The sequence below is a fragment of the Fonsecaea nubica genome (assembly GCF_001646965.1).
Source record: "Fonsecaea nubica strain CBS 269.64 chromosome Unknown Scaff84, whole genome shotgun sequence".
In the NCBI taxonomy this organism is placed as follows: domain Eukaryota; kingdom Fungi; phylum Ascomycota; class Eurotiomycetes; order Chaetothyriales; family Herpotrichiellaceae; genus Fonsecaea; species Fonsecaea nubica.
In genome coordinates, this window is record NW_019173757.1 from 57,571 (window position 1) to 75,082 (window position 17,512).

The 17,512-nt window shown below is 52.2% G+C and overlaps 6 protein-coding genes across 6 annotated transcripts; 4 read left to right on the forward strand and 2 right to left on the reverse strand.

Moving 5' to 3' along the window:
* Positions 1–3,080: 3,080 nt before the first annotated feature.
* Positions 3,081–4,616, forward strand: AYO20_09295 (hypothetical protein; the record flags this gene model as incomplete). The annotated part of the gene is made up of 1 exon (XM_022647566.1): positions 3,081–4,616. One exon carries the CDS (start codon positions 3,081–3,083, stop codon positions 4,614–4,616), a length of 1,536 nt encoding a protein of 511 aa, XP_022496455.1.
* Positions 4,617–5,496: 880 nt separating this feature from the next.
* Positions 5,497–6,119, forward strand: AYO20_09296 (hypothetical protein; the record flags this gene model as incomplete). The annotated part of the gene is made up of 2 exons (XM_022647567.1): positions 5,497–5,769; positions 5,829–6,119. The coding sequence occupies 2 exons, from the start codon at positions 5,497–5,499 to the stop codon at positions 6,117–6,119; spliced, it is 564 nt and encodes a 187-aa protein (XP_022496456.1).
* A 906-nt stretch (positions 6,120–7,025) lies between these two features.
* AYO20_09297 (hypothetical protein) lies at positions 7,026–9,977 on the forward strand (the record flags this gene model as incomplete). The annotated part of the gene is made up of 2 exons (XM_022647568.1): positions 7,026–7,604; positions 7,656–9,977. The coding sequence occupies 2 exons, from the start codon at positions 7,026–7,028 to the stop codon at positions 9,975–9,977; spliced, it is 2,901 nt and encodes a 966-aa protein (XP_022496457.1).
* A 1,074-nt stretch (positions 9,978–11,051) lies between these two features.
* AYO20_09298 (hypothetical protein) lies at positions 11,052–12,975 on the reverse strand (the record flags this gene model as incomplete). Its single annotated transcript, XM_022647569.1, has 3 exons — positions 11,052–11,200; positions 11,317–12,854; positions 12,911–12,975. The coding sequence occupies 3 exons, from the start codon at positions 12,973–12,975 to the stop codon at positions 11,052–11,054; spliced, it is 1,752 nt and encodes a 583-aa protein (XP_022496458.1).
* Positions 12,976–13,619: 644 nt separating this feature from the next.
* AYO20_09299 (hypothetical protein) lies at positions 13,620–15,060 on the forward strand (the record flags this gene model as incomplete). The annotated part of the gene is made up of 2 exons (XM_022647570.1): positions 13,620–13,879; positions 13,929–15,060. 2 exons carry the CDS (start codon positions 13,620–13,622, stop codon positions 15,058–15,060), a joined length of 1,392 nt encoding a protein of 463 aa, XP_022496459.1.
* An 854-nt stretch (positions 15,061–15,914) lies between these two features.
* On the reverse strand, positions 15,915–17,429 carry AYO20_09300 (hypothetical protein; the record flags this gene model as incomplete). The annotated part of the gene is made up of 1 exon (XM_022647571.1): positions 15,915–17,429. The coding sequence occupies one exon, from the start codon at positions 17,427–17,429 to the stop codon at positions 15,915–15,917; it is 1,515 nt and encodes a 504-aa protein (XP_022496460.1).
* Positions 17,430–17,512: the final 83 nt, after the last annotated feature.

Here is a 17,512-nt window from a genome sequence, read left to right on the forward strand (position 1 = left end):
CATGCCAGCGCAAGAGAAGGGTTGGACCGAGCGAACCGGGACTTTGGCAAGAGCCCTTGTCGAGGGCGAAAATCGGTGAGAAGCCGTGGCAGATGACCGTGGGAGCGAACATGCACCAGAATGTAATGGTCGCTGGGCAGCCTTGCGAAAGGGCTTAACGAGGCCTGTCAGCACTCAGTGACATCGTCGGCCCCTTGCGCCAGCGCAGACACTACACGACCATAGGAGTTTCCCGGGGCAAGAACCCACTGACATGACAGTCACTCTGGGGGATTTTCTGACCTCAACCCTTCACGCCACCTGTACCTTAGGTTAAGCCGTCGCAAAGTGTAGTCTTTTGACACCTGGAACAAGCACTGGAGAGCTGCAGCGTAGATCAAGGCAACGTACCGCCCTACTATCGGAACCAAGACAGACATGATAGTGGACAAGGGGCCGGCAATGATCCGGCCAGTCCCCTTATAGGGACTAGGGACTCGGTACATACCAAGTACTCTGTACGTACTTAGGCACTCCGTACTCGGTACGTCGTGGATATTGCGTATCTTGGACCCCACCACGGGCTCGATAGGAGAACTGGTTTCAAGAGTCCTCCCGCGGCACAAAGGAGGGGTCAAAGTGATTGCTCACGTCTTCTCCTCTCCTAAGATAGCCCAAGCATGAGGAATCTCGCTCCAGTCACGGACCATCATCATTTGTTGGGCCTCAGCAGCCTCAGGATGGCGTTCAAACGCCATCCATGTAATCGCTTCGGCGGTGTGAGGGGTTCACAGCCCCTTTCATGTGAAGTCTGGGGAAGCAGCTGAAAACCTCGCAACGCCACACAGCGTGGGCAGCAGGGATGAGTCTGCTCTAGCGAAGCTTGAGAACTCTCAAATTTCGTGAGCAAGGAACAGTCCTGACTAAAAACCAAGGACCTGGAGGGGCAATGTCGAAGTTTGAGACCTGCCGAGGAGAGTTGAAGGTGAACGTTAACCGAAACAAGAAAGAAGCAAAGTCAGAGCTGAAGAGAAAGCCAAAGACCAGCTTAATCGTCAGGGGTTTCGGCGAACAGGACGAAGTAGCGGGACGCCTCGGGTATGCACACTGCACGTAAGGTTAGCGAAGACGGAGGAGGTGTTCACAGCTCTTCTGAGAATGGGTTTCCCGCGGCTGGAACATCTTCACATGCGAAGTTGTCAACGGGTTGGGAGATTGATGACTGGCCACTTAGGTTCTGATACTCTTGGGTGACTCTGATCAGACCACGAGCACCAAATATTGCTTCATCGTCGTCGACCTGACAAATGGTTCAGTTGTATACCTGATGAGTACGCAGGTAGGAATGTCACCATCCGCCCGCGGATGATGTTTCCAAGAATCATGCTTAATAGCCCTCACACCATCACCGATACCAGGGCAAATCGATCGAACACCATAGATCGACAATGAGGAACCCCACCATTTCGCCAGTCGTGGAAATTGGAATGCAGCCACATAGTGGAGGATGAAAAAAGTTGGGGAGAAATTTAGCGATAGCTATCCAGGGCACACAGGGCGGGTGGGAAGGGAAGGTTGCATCTTTAGCCAGGGGCCCACGCATCGAACGCCTAGCTAAGAGTGCCACTACAGCACCTAGGTAGGGGCATGTACCTAAGTGTCGGGCTTGCGGGGGTGCCTGAGAGTTCCCGGGTGCCTGAGTGCCTGACGATGACGATGCTTGGCCCTACAAGACATCCACAAGGGACCTGTACAGGGGGACCTGTCTTAGGGCCCATGGAGGTACTTATGAACTAATACTCGGTACAAGTACAGTACCAAGTACCAACGCTATCTGGTTTCTCCGTGCCCCATTATCTCGCATCCCGGGGCTCGCGTGCCAATGATTATCATTCTCTCGTCCTGCTCGCGCACCACACATCGTACCTGAATCCCTAACTCCTCATACCAAGCAGGCTCCCCTCAGCCTACTCGTAGAAGGCTTGACGCCAAAAAAATAATCCTCCTATCGGCCCAAGCAGCCCGCTTCTGCCTCGTATGGCGAACAATGGCGAGAAGCGAACCTCCACCATGACATTGTCCAATGCCATGTCTCTGTCCATGTGTCAATTGACTGCCTCTGTCATCCGGGAGCCTGGCTTTGGGGCTCTCCAAACCTGGTCCCTGTCAGAATTTCTATCCACAATCCACCCATCCCACTTCAGGTTCAATTCCATTTTTTGCTTAACCTTGCCTGCTTTCGTTCGAACTTCCCGTCTGCGTCTCTGCCTGCCCAATCATGCCCTCGACGTCCAAGGCCTTACAGATGACTCCCGATGCCTCAAGGGGATAGAAGTTGTCTGCCGGAAACGACCTTCTTTCAACATGCAACCCTGATTGAGAGCATTGTCGGTTCTTCCTCGACAACATTATTGTGCAGCATTCCTCTCTGACGGACGGACCTCCTCTCTCCAAATTCTTTTGTGGCCCTCCCACCTAACTTTACCTCCAAAGGCACATACGGCGCAGGAGACCAACTTAAAATTGATTACGGTTCTTGGGCCTTTCAGAAAATCCGAAACCTGGGGGGACGACTTGTGCTGAGCGCAGGTGATATTTCCATTGCTGCCACTATCCCTGTTAAGAAGGATGATCTCAGTGGATCTTTAGTCAATCTGTAAGGGAAGGGGTTGTGTGAGAAGATTGCTGTTCTGTCTATCTTTCGGATCAAGCTAACCGTTGCTTGAGATATCCTCTCGCCAGTTCACAGACTTCCATGATCGGCGGATCTTATCCGGGTCCCACACCGAAGACGAATATCCCGAGCCGGTCATCACAGGACTTTCTTCTGAGGTTGGACAAGAGGAGGTTACCAGACACACAAGATACGGGGAAAGCCAGTCGATCTGGACATTGTGATAGGGCACCTCGAGCCTTGAGGCTGAGACCCGTACCCCCGCCAGCAATTACAGCGACGGGGCTCTCTATATCGTTGAACCTCGACAGCACATACATCGCTGAAGCTCTGAAGAGACTTTGAGTTCAGAAGGGGTTCTCACTTTCGGTTGCAGAGTACCACCAGTTGCGGTGGCATAAACGCTAAATATCCGACTTCCTTCATCATGTCTTCAAACCAAAGGCCCTCGATGGGACCCCCAGAAACACCGAGCAGATATATGCAGCAGCAGTCTCCAGGCCTTTTTCCAACATTGCAACTCTCTCCAGACATGTATGCTCACCAGTTCTCCGTAGGGCCGGTCACGGCTCCAATATTCACAAGTCAAAGGCTCTTTTGGGACCCCTCCAGCGTCGACTACAATGATCCTTCTATATCCCAGCAGTACCATGGTTCATTCGCCTACAGTCCAGTGGCACTGAGTAGCTCTTTTGCCTCTTCGTCTACAGTGGTACCCAGTTTTGTTGCACAAGATCCATTGTCCGAAGAGCAGCCTTATGACTTGCCTAGCCTACCCCGGTCCGCCAGTTATTCCAATGTCGACAGTTCTGCCTTTCCCGCCCCATTCACGACCTCGCCCCGCGTCTTTCAACCGCAAATGGAGAACCCAAGCATGTTTCTAAGCTCACCAGCACGGCGGTTTGGCAGCTTTGACCAGCTTCCAAGTCGCTTCGCGCAGAACACTGCTCCTGAGCGGCCGGCTTACGCGCATCAGATCGAGGAATCCAAGCGAGAGGAAGAAATGAAACGCATGCGGCGAGCGGAGGTGAAAAAACCGTCAATCACTCGGTCGGTTATGGAAGCTCTACGACGACCCATCACACCGAAAAAGGACAGCAGACCGGGCCTCAAGCGGAGCCTGACACATACTGGAGTGCGGAACGATCGCGGTCTGAAACTCCAGACCCAGGGCAACCGCGAAGGACGCAATTCTCCCATATCCTTTGAGCCCAATAGACACCGGTCAGGGCGCTCGTCTCCCCTGAAGCCGAACGCGGACCCCATCTCGCGGACTCTCACCAGCAGCCGCAATGCTAAGCGAGCATCTCTGTCGCTTGCAATCGATGAAAATGGCGTTGCCAAGACAGTCATGACACAGAACACTGGAGATATGGACCTTGATGAACCGTCAGACAGCGGAGCTGAGTCGTTTGACGATAGAGACTTTGACATCGTCTCCAGTCGAAGCAATTCCTTTGCTTTTGCGGGATATCAGGATCAAGCTCAATCGGATAAGGGCCCCGGTCATTCCAAAACCAGTTCTCGTTCCACGATGGGCTCGGCCAGCTCTGCCAGGCTGTCATCTTATCAAAGCTCTGTCTCCAGTGTATCAAACACCAGAGGGACTGATGTACATCATGGCCGAAGGCAACGGCCTATTCTTGGCTCTACGATTGAAGACGACACCCTCATGGAGGAAGAATCTACTGGTGATGCCCAATATGCATTGCGAGCCATCATCCAAGACCGGTCTCGGTCCACGTCGGCACAAGGGGACCACAATAGCCGAATGCAGTTACATTCTTCTCCTCCCTTGCAGCAAGGTCAATATGCATATTATAACGCCTCGCCAACAACAATCACGGATCCAGATTTGGCAACGCCGAGCACAGACAGGGAAAGTCTGGCAAGCAATGTGAGCATGCGTTGCTTGTGCAAGTCTTCCATGCTCGACGGATCGATACCCATGATTCAATGGTAAGTTTTGCAATCCCGGACAGTCTAAATGGTCAACCCGTCGTCGATTTTATTTTGATGCACCCACTAATGCGGCTTCCTGCAGCGATTCGTGTTCGAAGTGGCTACACACCAGCTGTGTGGGTATCGACCATCGGAGAAGGCCCGAGCCATATATCTGTGGTTTCTGCACACAGACTCCAGTGCGCCCAAGCTATAGCTCACTACGGCCGTCAGCTCTCCCATCAAATGCAAGCCCGCTGGCGCACAAGGCCAAGCGCCATCGGTGATGTTGAGGATTCATGTATATGTACGCTTCATATTCCGTGCAGAGCCGTGGACTACATTATTGAGTCTAAATTGGTCTCTGCCACGCGTTCCTGAGCGACACCGTCACCTTACATTACTTTGTGTATTGAAGAAGTTTATATATAGCGTCCTGAAGCAAGGAGCTGAGGTTCTGAACCCTTATACCCCTGGTTCTATTTGAATCTGTGCTCTCTACCCGCAGATATGAAACATAATCACCTGAACACGACCTTTGATAGGAACATAATTATGGATCGGAGGTTGGAACCAAATACCTCCTGGCTTTGTTTTGCCGGGCAGTTGGGCAGCAATTGAAAGAATGTCGGACCTTGGGTGACACGACAAGTCGATCTGGACTGCCATGTCTCAGAGCCAGTCGCGATATCGTGTTTGAGCAAAAAAGGGATTACTATACTCTGCTATAAAAAGTACATGGCCATAATCTGCAAGTTCTGCCTCGTGTACATCGACCGTGTCAATCATTGCCTCCTCCAGCAGAAATGATGTGGGCCAGCGCGATTGCAGCTCTGCTTCTATCATCGGCTTCTTCAGCTTCTTTCCTTGACTTACTCGGACGAGCGAACAGACTTTGCCCGATGATCGTTGATGCCGTTACCACGACGTCAACCGTGAGCGCTCTTGTTCCACCTATCACTATCACTGCAACTCCAAGCCTTGCTCTCGCTGCGTCAACCGATGTACTGGCTACCGGATGCCTGAGTGATGCCCAAGCGACAAACATAATCACATCCTGGAAGACTATTCTTACCTCATCAGATCGAGGGGATGCGAGTGCTATAGCTCAAGCACTGATTGCGGACGAGTATCTGGAAACAAGTGACTCGATCAATTCTCTAGCCGGGAATTCGGTATGTGTTCGCCCACACAATTTTTTTGCAGCCCTGCTCAATTGCTAACGTCGAAGCAGTTGGGAAACGCCACCTTCTCTGGCAAGGATAGCTTCATCGCCGCCGTGCTAGAAAAGCCACCCATTCCACTCTTGACAACACTGGACATTTTCCACGACTGCACTCGAATCGCATTCTACTGGGCTGCTAGTGGAGTAGGTTCAGGGGTGGAGGATGTCAGGGGGGTTGACCTGCTATATTTGACCGAGGACAAGGAGCAGATCAACATGGCCATGGTCGAGTTTAACAGTCTTGCATGGGCGAAGGATGTGGGTTGGCAGATTGAGAGGGCGAACGGGACAAAGTATTGAGCGTTATGAGTGTCAGGTTGTCCGTCGTATGACTTGAGTACCAATTAGCACAGCTTCCAATAGGGGCCACCAGGGTTGATCTCTGCTTGTCTGAGAGTCAATATGCGGAATGTAGGGAGGTGAAGAAGCAGGCCCAGAGCCTTTGTTTTTTCATGCATGCCGCTTAACTGGTCAGGGCGCCTACGGGCACGAGGAGACGGACCCGCAGCGCCGAGCATGGGCATTTTGGGGGCGATGGACCGAGTAGGGAAGCAAGTCAAGAAACCCCAAGACCGCAGGCAACAGGAATTCAACCTTCATTTGTGCGTAGGCACTGCGTGGAACTGGCACCTGGTCCTTGCAGACAACAAACACACCATCGACGGCCAATGTGCTTCAATGCTTTCTGGTCCTCTGTTTCACCAGTCTTCAATCTCTTCTCTCTATCCAACTTCTCTTTGGTTCGACCCGCCACGTTCGCCCACCCCTTCGCCCACCTCACAGGACCTTGAGATCCGAACAAAGACGAGAGGTGCCATCGCCTGACCCTCCCTTCTCCCTTGTTGCAGGACCTTTCTCAATGGGCCATCTTCTGTCTCTCGAGTCGGAGTCTCCACACGGGCAGACGGAACCATTGAAAGTGGGCACCTGGCTTGCCTCATCGCCACAAGCCAGCTTGGATTGGTCGACAAGATATACCAAGAAAGACCCAGGGTCACCCGCCATCACCAAGCGCATCCAAGCGCATCCACTCCTCCTGGTGGTCCACTCGACGCAGCTGACCGCATCGATACTGGCCTTCCACATGCCATTGCCATAAGCACACCACTCGCCTCCTCGCGAATTGCCCGACTCTTACTTTCTTCCAACCTCTCCTTTCCTTTCCCTGGTCGAATCTCGAGTGACAAGTCCGGCACATAGACCATCATGGCCACTGCTACCGTCACCGAGTTCCTGACAAGGACGGTCAATGCCACAGCGGCCACAAGCACCTCCAGCAATCGAGCAGTTCCTCAAGGCGGTGTCTTTGAAGGTCTCAATCCCACCCAGTATGACCCGAAGAATCCCATTACACTCTTCATAATTCAGGCTGCTATAGTCATTATCCTCACACGTATCATCCATGTACCTCTGGCCTACCTTCGTCAGCCTCGAGTGATCGCCGAGGTCATCACTGGCATCCTCCTGGGTCCTTCGGTCATGGGGAGGATCCCGGGGTTCACAAATGCCATCTTTCCCCCTGCTTCCATGCCAGCCTTTTCGCTGGCGGCGAATCTCGGTCTGGTGCTGTTTCTGTTTCTCGTTGGATTGGAGGTCGACTTGCGCTTTCTGGCCAGCAACTGGCGCATTGCTCTGAGTGTGGGTGCTCTTGGAATGGCTCTCCCTTTCGGGCTCGGCTGTGGTATTGCATGGGGCCTTTATCGTGATTTCCGGAGTGATGACGGTCTGGCTCCCATCAGCTTTGGCGTGTACATGCTATTCATTGGTGTGGCCATGGCGATCACTGTATGTATCCCTTCATCTGGGTGGCGCTGAATCATCACTTACCGAATTCAGGCTTTCCCAGTCCTTTGCCGCATTTTGACAACTTTGAAACTACTCAGCACTCCCGTTGGAGTTATCGTGCTATCGGCGGGTGTTGGCAATGATGTCGTGGGCTGGATACTTCTTGCGTTGTGTGTCGCCCTCGTTAATTCTGGCGCCGGTCTCACCGCTCTATGGATTTTGCTAGTCGCTGTCGGTTACACATTGTTCTTGGTCTTTGCTGTGCGACCAATCGTCATGTGGTTCCTCCGAAGGACGGGGAGTCTCGCCAATGGTCCGACACAAACGGTGGTTGCATTGACAATACTCCTCGTCCTGGCATCCGCATTCTTCACTGGGATCATTGGCATCCACCCCATTTTTGGCGCCTTCATAATTGGACTCATGCTGCCTCACGAAGGAGGCTTCGCCATCAAGCTCACGGAAAAGATTGAGGATCTTGTTGGCGTGCTGTTTCTTCCCCTTTACTTCGCCTTGTCGGGCTTGGGCACCAATCTAGGACTTCTCAACAACGGGTTGACATGGGGTTATGTGGTTGGCGTGTGCGCAATCGCCTTCATTGGGAAGATTGCCGGTGGAACACTGGCTGCCCGATTGAATGGCCTGGTCTGGCGAGAATCGTTCACGATTGGCGTTCTGATGTCTTGCAAAGGCTTGGTTGAGTTGATTGTGCTCAATATTGGACTTCAAGCCAAAATCCTCAGTACCCGCACCTTTACCATTTTCGTTGTCATGGCTCTCGTTACCACGTTTGCAACCACGCCACTGACCACGTGGCTATACCCGGCATGGTATCAGCGGAAATTGGAGCTCTGGAAACAAGGCAAGATCGACTGGGATGGCAATCCGCTTCATCCCGACACTGACGCGGAATCTACCAGCGAGGCGGACATTCTTCGCACGACCAACGTTGCGAAAAAGGTATTGGTCTATCTTCGTCTCGATGGTCTCCCTGGTCTGTTTACCATGGTTTCCCTCCTCGCCGACAAACCTGGAGAGCAGGATGCCGTAGAGCATCAAGACCAGACCCGAAAGGAAGAGCCGATGTTGAACGCACAAGCACTGAGCTCAGTAGCAAGACTTCATCGCCCTCTCCAAGTGCACGGCCTGCGCCTCATGGAGCTAACAGAACGAGAGTCCAGCGTCATGCGCGTCTCGGAGATCGAGGAGTTTGCTGGGCGAGACCCAGTCATCAAGGCGTTTGGCACTTTTGGACAATCGTGTGATATGGCAGTGGGTGGACAGATTGCGGTGGTGCCTGATCACAGCTTTTCAGGCACGTTGTTGTCCCGCGCCAGGGATATCAAGAGTGATCTTGTGTTGGTGCCTTGGTCTGAGACCGGAACATTGTCCGAGTACCCTAGCTTGTTCGACGCAAAGCCAGGCGATCCGCTAGCGAACAAACAATTTGCAACACTTGCAGCAGAGATCTTTGAGAAGGCCAGAACAACATGTCCCGTTGGTGTAATCCTGGACAAGACAGTCCTTTGCACGCCCTCTGGACCTTCCAAGATCGACTCTCCAGGACTTGAACGCTCAACACGACAACTAAACAAGACACTTACTGGAGTCAGTCTTGCAGATCAGATGAACTCGACCGTCCAATTCAGATCGGCAGAAAGTGGACGGACTCGTCTCTTCGCTCTTTATCAAGGCGACAGTGAAGATGATCTCTTTGCCGTACGCCTCGCTTTGCAATTAGCCAAGAATCCCAAAGTTGATCTGAAAATCCTGAACGCAAGGGTTCGACACGACGATGCGGATGTTGGTCACCACGCTGCAGACACCAGTCATGATGACAAGACAGCCACTCTGTCGAAGGTCCACACTCTCCGGACACCCACTGATTTTGAATTCGACGCCCTCCGGTCAAGCATCGCGGATTGCGGCTTCGACACGAGAGTGACAGTCGTGGACGTGCCTTTATCAGGTCTGGAGACACTTGTGACAGCGATTTCCGAGCCTAGCCCCGCGGAGACGCTGGTCATCGTTGGGCGCAGCACTTTCTATTCCAAGTCAGCCAACGCCATTTTTAGTACCAGCACTGCGGAGTCATCGATGTCCAACTCGATGGTTATCTCCAGTGGTAGCGGACTGAACTCTGCACGCGACGATAGTCAGGCTTTGGGTCCCCTAGCCACGCAACTCATTAAAGTCGTCCGGGAGAGACAGTTACAGACTGGATTACTTGTGGTCCAGGCCCGGAACGAGCGTGCGTTACAAAGCCCAGACGCATTTGGAGGATTTGGAGCACCGCCTAGTCCAACAGACGCGAGGAGTCTGAAAGGAGCGGCATTGGCCAAGAAGATAAGCGCCTTGAGTGATGACGATTAGGCGCCGTTGTTTTCCTGTCCTCGGCTGCTGTAACGAGCCGTTACGATTCCATCTATCTTGCCAGCATATCTATGAGCGTTCACAGGAAAGTTTGGGTATATGACCAGGGACATCTATATGTCGGCCATGTGAGTCCACGAGACTTCAGACGACCAGTTGAAGAATATCTACGAGCTCAATCTGTATGGAGTTGAGGATAAGATAAACCGGGTATTTCGAAGAGAAGTGGTTCGAATAAAATATTGATGAATGACTATGACTCGGTATAAGAGAACAGCAGTTCCACCATGATGTGTCCTGCCTGATGTACATCTTGTCTCCCCTGATACTTGAACTCGTATGCTGTGGTGGACCTACTTGTACAAATATGTAGCTACCTTCCTCTACATCCATTATAAGTCGGTCACACGAGACTTGGATATCATTCGAGACTATGCGATATGACATTCATGCATACCTCGTATACAAGACGTGGTAGGTAGATACCTAGGTAGATACAGGTACAGGTTATAGGTGCAGTCATCGAGGGAAGACGTGGCCATGAGAACACAACAGATTCGATATGATACGAGGGGTACTAAGGGGTAAGGAGGTAGGAGGTGGGAAGTACGGGATACTCTACGAGGTACGAGGTAGATCGCTCGGTCCTCGGTCGCTTCGCGGAACGCTCAAAGATTGTTTTCAGCCAGGGGGGTTTTTTGGCTCTGCTTTGCTTTGTTTTGAGTGTGGGAGTGAGTATGAATGGGCACAGCTGTGGATAGATGGATGGATGGATGGGATGGAATGGATTAAATAGCAAATCGCTGGCGAAATGTTTCTCATAAACCGTCATGTGCCATGGAATGGGGTGCTGATTTCCTTCCGACGACGACATACTCACACAGAAAGAAGACCAAAGCGGCCCCCTACTCTCTCCATCGACTGCTCTCGGTTCTTCTTCCCACCCAACATCGCCTGGTATCTCAGATGCCCTTGTCGATGAGTTCCGTACTTGTATGGTAAAACCGACACCTCCATCACAGACTTCATTGCGCTCTCGCGCGCTTCCCTTCTGACCATTATGCCTCCGCACTACTACCGTCCCACGCGAATCACACCCGCGGCAATCAACTTTTGAACCTTCGTGCGAATTCCAGGGTTCTTCATGTGTTCGTTCAGTGCCGCCGGATCGGACTTGGCTTGTTGCAAGATGGATTGCATGACCGGATCGGAAAGGATTTGCACTGTGCAGAAAAAGAGGTGGTTAGCTATCAATCCATAGAAGGTAGCGAGTGTGGAAATGGCGGATGTGTTGAAAGCAGGCTGTGATGGCAGTTGACGGGCAAGGGGTCACACTTACTGATTTCAGGGTCTTTCTGGATTCTCGCGCTCGTCTCTTCTTCCGTTTCTCCCTGGCGAGCAGCGTACATTGCTTCGAGGGCCTTGGATTGCTGCTGTTCAATTTCTCGGGCGTTCTTACCGTCTTCGTCATGTTCCATGGCTTCTGTACACACATCCAGGCACTTGTTGTATTCCTTCATGCCGAACAGAGCTTGAGCTTTCCGGAGGTATGCTTTGATGAATTTGGGGTCACGTCTAATGGCCTCGTCGCAGTCTTGGATGGCAGTCGGGAAGGCAAGGAGTTTGATTAGTGCTGCAGCCCTGTTGGAATATCCTCGAGGGTCATCCGGCGCACGTTTGGTGAGTTCAGTGTAGGCTTCGACAGCACCTGGCCAGTCTCCATTTTTGAACTTCTCGGCTCCCAACAGACGCGCTTCTTCTGCCTTTTCTGGGTCGATATATGCGTCCTTCTCGGCTTTGATCTGAGCCTTCTCGGCGGCCTTGAACTTCGCCAAGATTTCGGGCGTGCGGTGTTCAGTGAGAGATTTCTGGTAGTTGATCAGGGCTTTGGGCAAGTCACCCATTTTCTCATAAGCAGATCCGATGCGGCCGAAGGCTTTGGCGATAATCTTGAAGTCGGCGAGCATGGCGCGGCCTTCCTCAACGGCCTTCTCACAAGCATCAATACACCCTTGGTAGTCACCCTTTTCAAATTTGGCCGCGCCGAGGTTGGTTAGGTAAGTTATATCCTTGTGCAAGTCCCAGGCTTTTCCGTAGTGTTCAATAGCTTCGTCGAATTTTCGCTTCTTGTAATTTTCTGTCCCAAGTTTCTTTTCGTTCTCGGCCTCTTCTTTCGCCTTCTTCGCCGCGATAGCCTCTTCGTCTTCGGGCTCGGGTTCGGGTTCGGGTTCGGGCGCCTTCTTCTCGGCTTGCGGTGGAGGATTGGACTGAGGCCGGGCATCCGGCATGGGAACGTCCTCTTCTTCTTCTGCGGCTCTCCGCGCATCAGAGGGGCCACCTTCCGGCGGCATACCCATCTGCATGTCGACACCCAGTAGTACACCCATGACCTCGAGGAATCTGGGGTCGGCGAGTTCCTGACCCATCTCTTGAGGGTTCTTTGCCAGTCGCTGCAACTTGGCCATGAATTGAGGGTCTGCAAGGTATTTCGATGTCTTTGGATTGCTTGCGAGCTTCTGGATGAGCTGAGGATCGTTGAACATGTTGCCCAAGCCACCCAAATCGGCACCGTCTGCACGGGCTTCCGCCTCAATGGCTCTCTCGACAGCCTCGAGGCCTTGCCGGGCTTGAGTGTTGGAAGGTTCGAGCTTCAAGGCCTCTTCGAAAGCATCCTTTGCACCGACCAGATCACCAAGACCGTGCTGCGCAGCTCCTTTTCGACCCCAGCCTTTTGCCCAGTCAGGTTTGAGTTCTGTCGTCTTGTTCGCATCGTCAAGGGCTTTCTGGTACTCTTTGAGAGAAGCATATGCACCGGAGCGGTTGGAGTAAAGGACATGGTTCGTGGGATCTAGTTCAATAGCTTGAGAGAACTTGTCACTGGGAACAAAGAGTCAGTCAACTATCAGGGTGCATGTCATGGGCTGAGCACTCACACGGCAGTTTTGAAGTCTTTGGCCGCAAAGGCCTTGTTGCCCTCGGCCTTCAGAGCGTCGGCCATGGATCGGATGGAATTAAGTAGTCAAAGTAAAGCAAGTTGAAAGGACACCGGTGGTTCAGGTAGGGTAGGAGGATGAGACACAGGTGTTGCAGAGTAAGAACTTCTCGTTGTACACACGATCGACTGAGCCTGAAAATGAGTTGGAGAAATCGACAGCCTGATGTACTTCTTGGTTCGTCAAATGCGGGCAGCGAACAGAATTGCTAGAAAATTCGGTGCACGGGCCACTACGGAGAAGCACTGCAGGGACCTCAGGTGAGGTTTCCAGAAGGCTAGAAGCCTAAAGTGCCTAGAGCGCAATCATCGCCGCCCGCACCGGCACCTGGTGGCAGCCTCGCCTTGCCTGGAGCAAATCATTTCGCAGCCTGATTGAATACGACGACCCCCGCTATTCCGCATCCTCCTGCGCCAAAATTTCCAGAATAATAGATTGTTCACACAACTCCATCCTCAGTTCCACTTTTTGACACACTCACATTCACGTACCTGCAAAATTTCTCCTAGTATGTCGCGGTGACATCCAATTTGTTCTCGTCCTCCTTCTTACTCACTCTCTTGGTCAGCGGCCTCTTTGCTTGACCCATCATGTACTCAGATCTCTACCCCCATCGGTAGCACATCTCCCTCCAAGCCATTGCTTCAAAATGGCGCCTCCAAAGACAGTCCCCGCCCCCGATCCCGGTCCTTCGACGGTCGGCCCTGTGCGAGATCGCACTGCTGAGGCTCTTCATGCTTGGTGCTGTCAAAACTACGAATACGGCTATGTCTTCTCCCAAACCGAACTGTTGGGTGCCGGAGTCATCCCGAATCAAGATCTTCAAATCCTCCTCTCCACCGTCGAATACCTCACGAAAAACTCGCTCTTCCGTGTGCATGATAGGGTGGGCGGTGGTATAGGCTGGGAGTTGGTAGACCCAGATGTAGCAAAAGAGTAATACTACACCAATTTGCAGTGTCTGCTCAGGTCCTGACTTTTACAGCTACGCCAACCTCAGTCGCAATGAGCAAATCGTATTGCAGGTCATCGAAGGCGCGAAGTCGTCCGGGATGTGGACAAAACAGATCCAGTCCAAAACCGCCCTCCATGGGAACATCCTGGAAAAAGTCTACAGGGTCCTTGAGGGAAGAGGTCTGGTCAAGCAGATGAAAAGTGTCAGTCACCCATCGCGGAAGATGTACATCTTGGCCGGCTTGACGCCTTCTGAGGATGCAACGGGTGGCTCTTGGTTCTCCGAAGGACGACTTGATATCGGACTGATCGATACCATCTCCACCGTTATCGAGCATTTTGTTTCCACTCAAAGCTGGCAAGAAGTCAAGCCCGATGAAATGGAAGAACACCCAGGTTCAAAACGCAAACGACCCAGTAGTGGTTTTGAAGAGCACGGAGACGATAGAGGCAAATTGGTCAAGACTAACGAGGGGCAGAATAATAAAACCAGGACTTCCAAGCACCAAGCGGCTCCTCAGAAAACGTACAGGCCCTTCGGTCTGGGCCACAAGTCCTATCCCACCCTTGAAGATATCACGAGGCATATCCTCAATATCAAAGTTACAGGTTCTATGCTACCTCAAAATGCCATTGCACAATTGCTTCAGGTCATGGTCTATGATGATCGCCTCTTCAAGCTCCATCGGCCTCCCCATGGCAGCGAGCTTCCCGACGACCATATTACCAACACTGTTACCATGTACCGCTGCTTCAAAACTCCGCAGGACATTACCGAACGACTCCAACTTGACAAGCGCAAAGTGAGCCACCACGACGACGTCAGAAAAGCCGCGTATCGGCAAGAGGAGCTGGAGAGATTAGGCGCAGGAGGGACGAGCGAAGTGCCTTGTTTAAGGTGTCCTTCGTTTGACATCTGTGGTGACGGTGGCCCCGTGAATGTGATCACTTGCAAGTATTTCGATGAGTGGTATGACCGTCTTGAAGAAGCAGACAAGTGGAAACCGGAGAAGGAACGGGGAAAAGAGATGACCAAGGAGCGGGACAAGGCCAAGGGAAAAGATAAAGAGCGTGCAACGGTCAACGGCGATCGAGGGCCCCGTGTCGACATCGAGCTGGAATCGGAGCCTTCATAGCACAAAGCTCCATTCTCGTGTCGTGTCGAGCTCCCGCGTCCACCCCTCTGCCTCTCCGCGACCGACAAAGAGGAGCTACCAGTGTTTCGATGGCCCCTGCTGCTCAGATACCCATGCCCCTTTTTTTTTGACTTTCGCCAAATGAGATGGCGCAATCAAACGGACCAAACAACAGAAAAGGAACGATGGAATCATATGACAGCGTGTTCATATTCTCTTGAGAGAGCGAGAGCGTTCCATAGTAATAAAAACAATCAAGTCCCACACTACAGTATCTATCGACTGACTGCGGTCGGCAGAAGTGTTCCGAACATTGCGCTTTGTAACCTGTTCTCGTACTTGTACATCAAAGCATCTCTCTGTCTTTCCCTTTCTCTTTCTCTCTTTCCATTGACCTAGCCAGTGCCTATGTATTCTGTTCTTGATATCCGGTCCGCGCCGGTCTTGCTTGCGGAGGAATTAAAATTCCCGTGAGACCACGCAAAGATGCATTCGGTCGGTCGGTCGGTCGGTCGGTCGGTAGATGATAGAGAGTGGTAGGTAGGTGCCTTTGTCAATAGAGCTTGGTGGAGGGGTATCTTGTGCATCGATAAATCGCATCTTGTCGAGAAAAACAAGATGGGTGGAAGGTGGAAGGTGGTAGGTGGTGGTACATAGTATGTACAGTACATGCGAAAACAAAAATCCTCGGTCCCAGACTGGGGGGTATCAAACACCGGTTTCTCCTCAATGTTCTCGGTACCTCGTTGTTGTAAGCGAACAAGCTTGGTAGCTGGTAGCGCCAGCTGACTCTGATGATCCTGTCAAACTCATCGTGTCCATCGGCGTATCGTGTACGAGGCATTTTCTTCTTATCAGCTGGGACCGTCGCCCAGCCTCACGCTTGCTGCACCACTCGCCAGCGCCGAGCTGCCGCCTGTTCTCTCCAGCTCTCTCCTCCTGCTTGCTTTTGCCACAAGGCCACCAGCTCCGTCTCTCTCTTCCGCCTTTTCCTCCTTGTCTAGTCGCTTGGCCTTCAATTCCTCCTCGACTTCATCCCTCCAACCCTGAATGTCTTGCGGTATGTGTTTCATCTGGACGCTCGGGGCGCCGCGGATCTCTGTCAGTTGGTCCTTCACGTGTCGTATGATCTTTTCCACGTCCTGCCTTGAGACCTGGTTCTCTTTTTTCCAGCCGGCGAGATTGGGGAACAGAGTGAAGCCTTCTTTCCGAAAGGCTTCACGGTACGGCAAGAACTCTGGTAGTTGCGGATTGAGCGTGTGATCTGCACCAATGCAGATGGATGTCTCATGTGCCCATGCCCGTGCGACGTTTCGCGGGGTATAACCGCCACCACCCACGACTAATAAAGGAATCTGAAAGGATTTGACAAACGAAACGCACCTGCCGTGGCCGCTAATGTTGAGGTTGAAACACCCCAGGCGATCATGACCGAGAGAGTCGGCGCCGCACTGGAGTACGATGGCCGAGGGGCGGTAGGTCTTGATGGTGGGTTCGACAACACTGCGGAAGAGGTAGTCGTAGGTATCGTCGTCAATGCCATCCTTGAGTGGAACATTGATGGTATAATTTTTTCCTGGATTGTCTGGGTGTATCGGTCCTGTGGACTCCAGTGGACCGGTTCCAGGGAAAAACGTATCCTTGTCGTATTTGTGGAAGGACATACACATGACACGGTCAGTGGACCAGAATGCTTGTTCTACACCATCCCCGTGATGTACGTCGATATCGATGTACAGGACACGCGGATGGTAACGGAGCAGTTGAAGAATGGCGAGTACAATGTCGTTGACGTAGCAGAATCCGCTGGCCTCGGCCTTTTTGGCATGATGCAAGCCGCCAGACCAGTTGATGGCGATATCGGATTGTTTGTGACAAAGTTTGCGCGCAGCGTCGATGGATGCGCCTGCGTAGGTCGAGCAAAATTCAAAGACGCCATCGAAAATAGGACAATCGTCTCCGACACCAAAAACGGCGGAAGAGTGGCCTTGTGGTCCGGTTGAAAGTTCAGGGTACAATATGTAGATATTGTTAGGGGTGGCGACCTTGAGGAAATCGACATAGTCTTCCCTATGGAATGCTCTGATCTCTTGTTCGGTGGCTGGACGTGAGGTAAAACAGTCCATGGCCGTGTGCATGCCGTAAGACAGTACAAGGGATTTTGTTAGTGTTAGACGCCAGGGCTTCATAGGATGGGTTTGGCCAAAGTGATGATTCTCCACGGCAGGGTTATGATGCCATGAGACGTTGTACCCTTTTGGGCGGGTGATGCCGTTGGCTTCTACCTCGCGTTGGATTTTGGCGGAGAGAGTAAAGGTGGGAGTGTGGTTGGTGGACGAGGGGTCTTGATATTCCTCCACGATAGCCATGGTGTAAGGGTTGTTGGAGAAAGCGTGATGTAGAAGTGTTATAGAAAGATAAAGGACGGTGATCCGGTTTTTCTCAAGCTCAT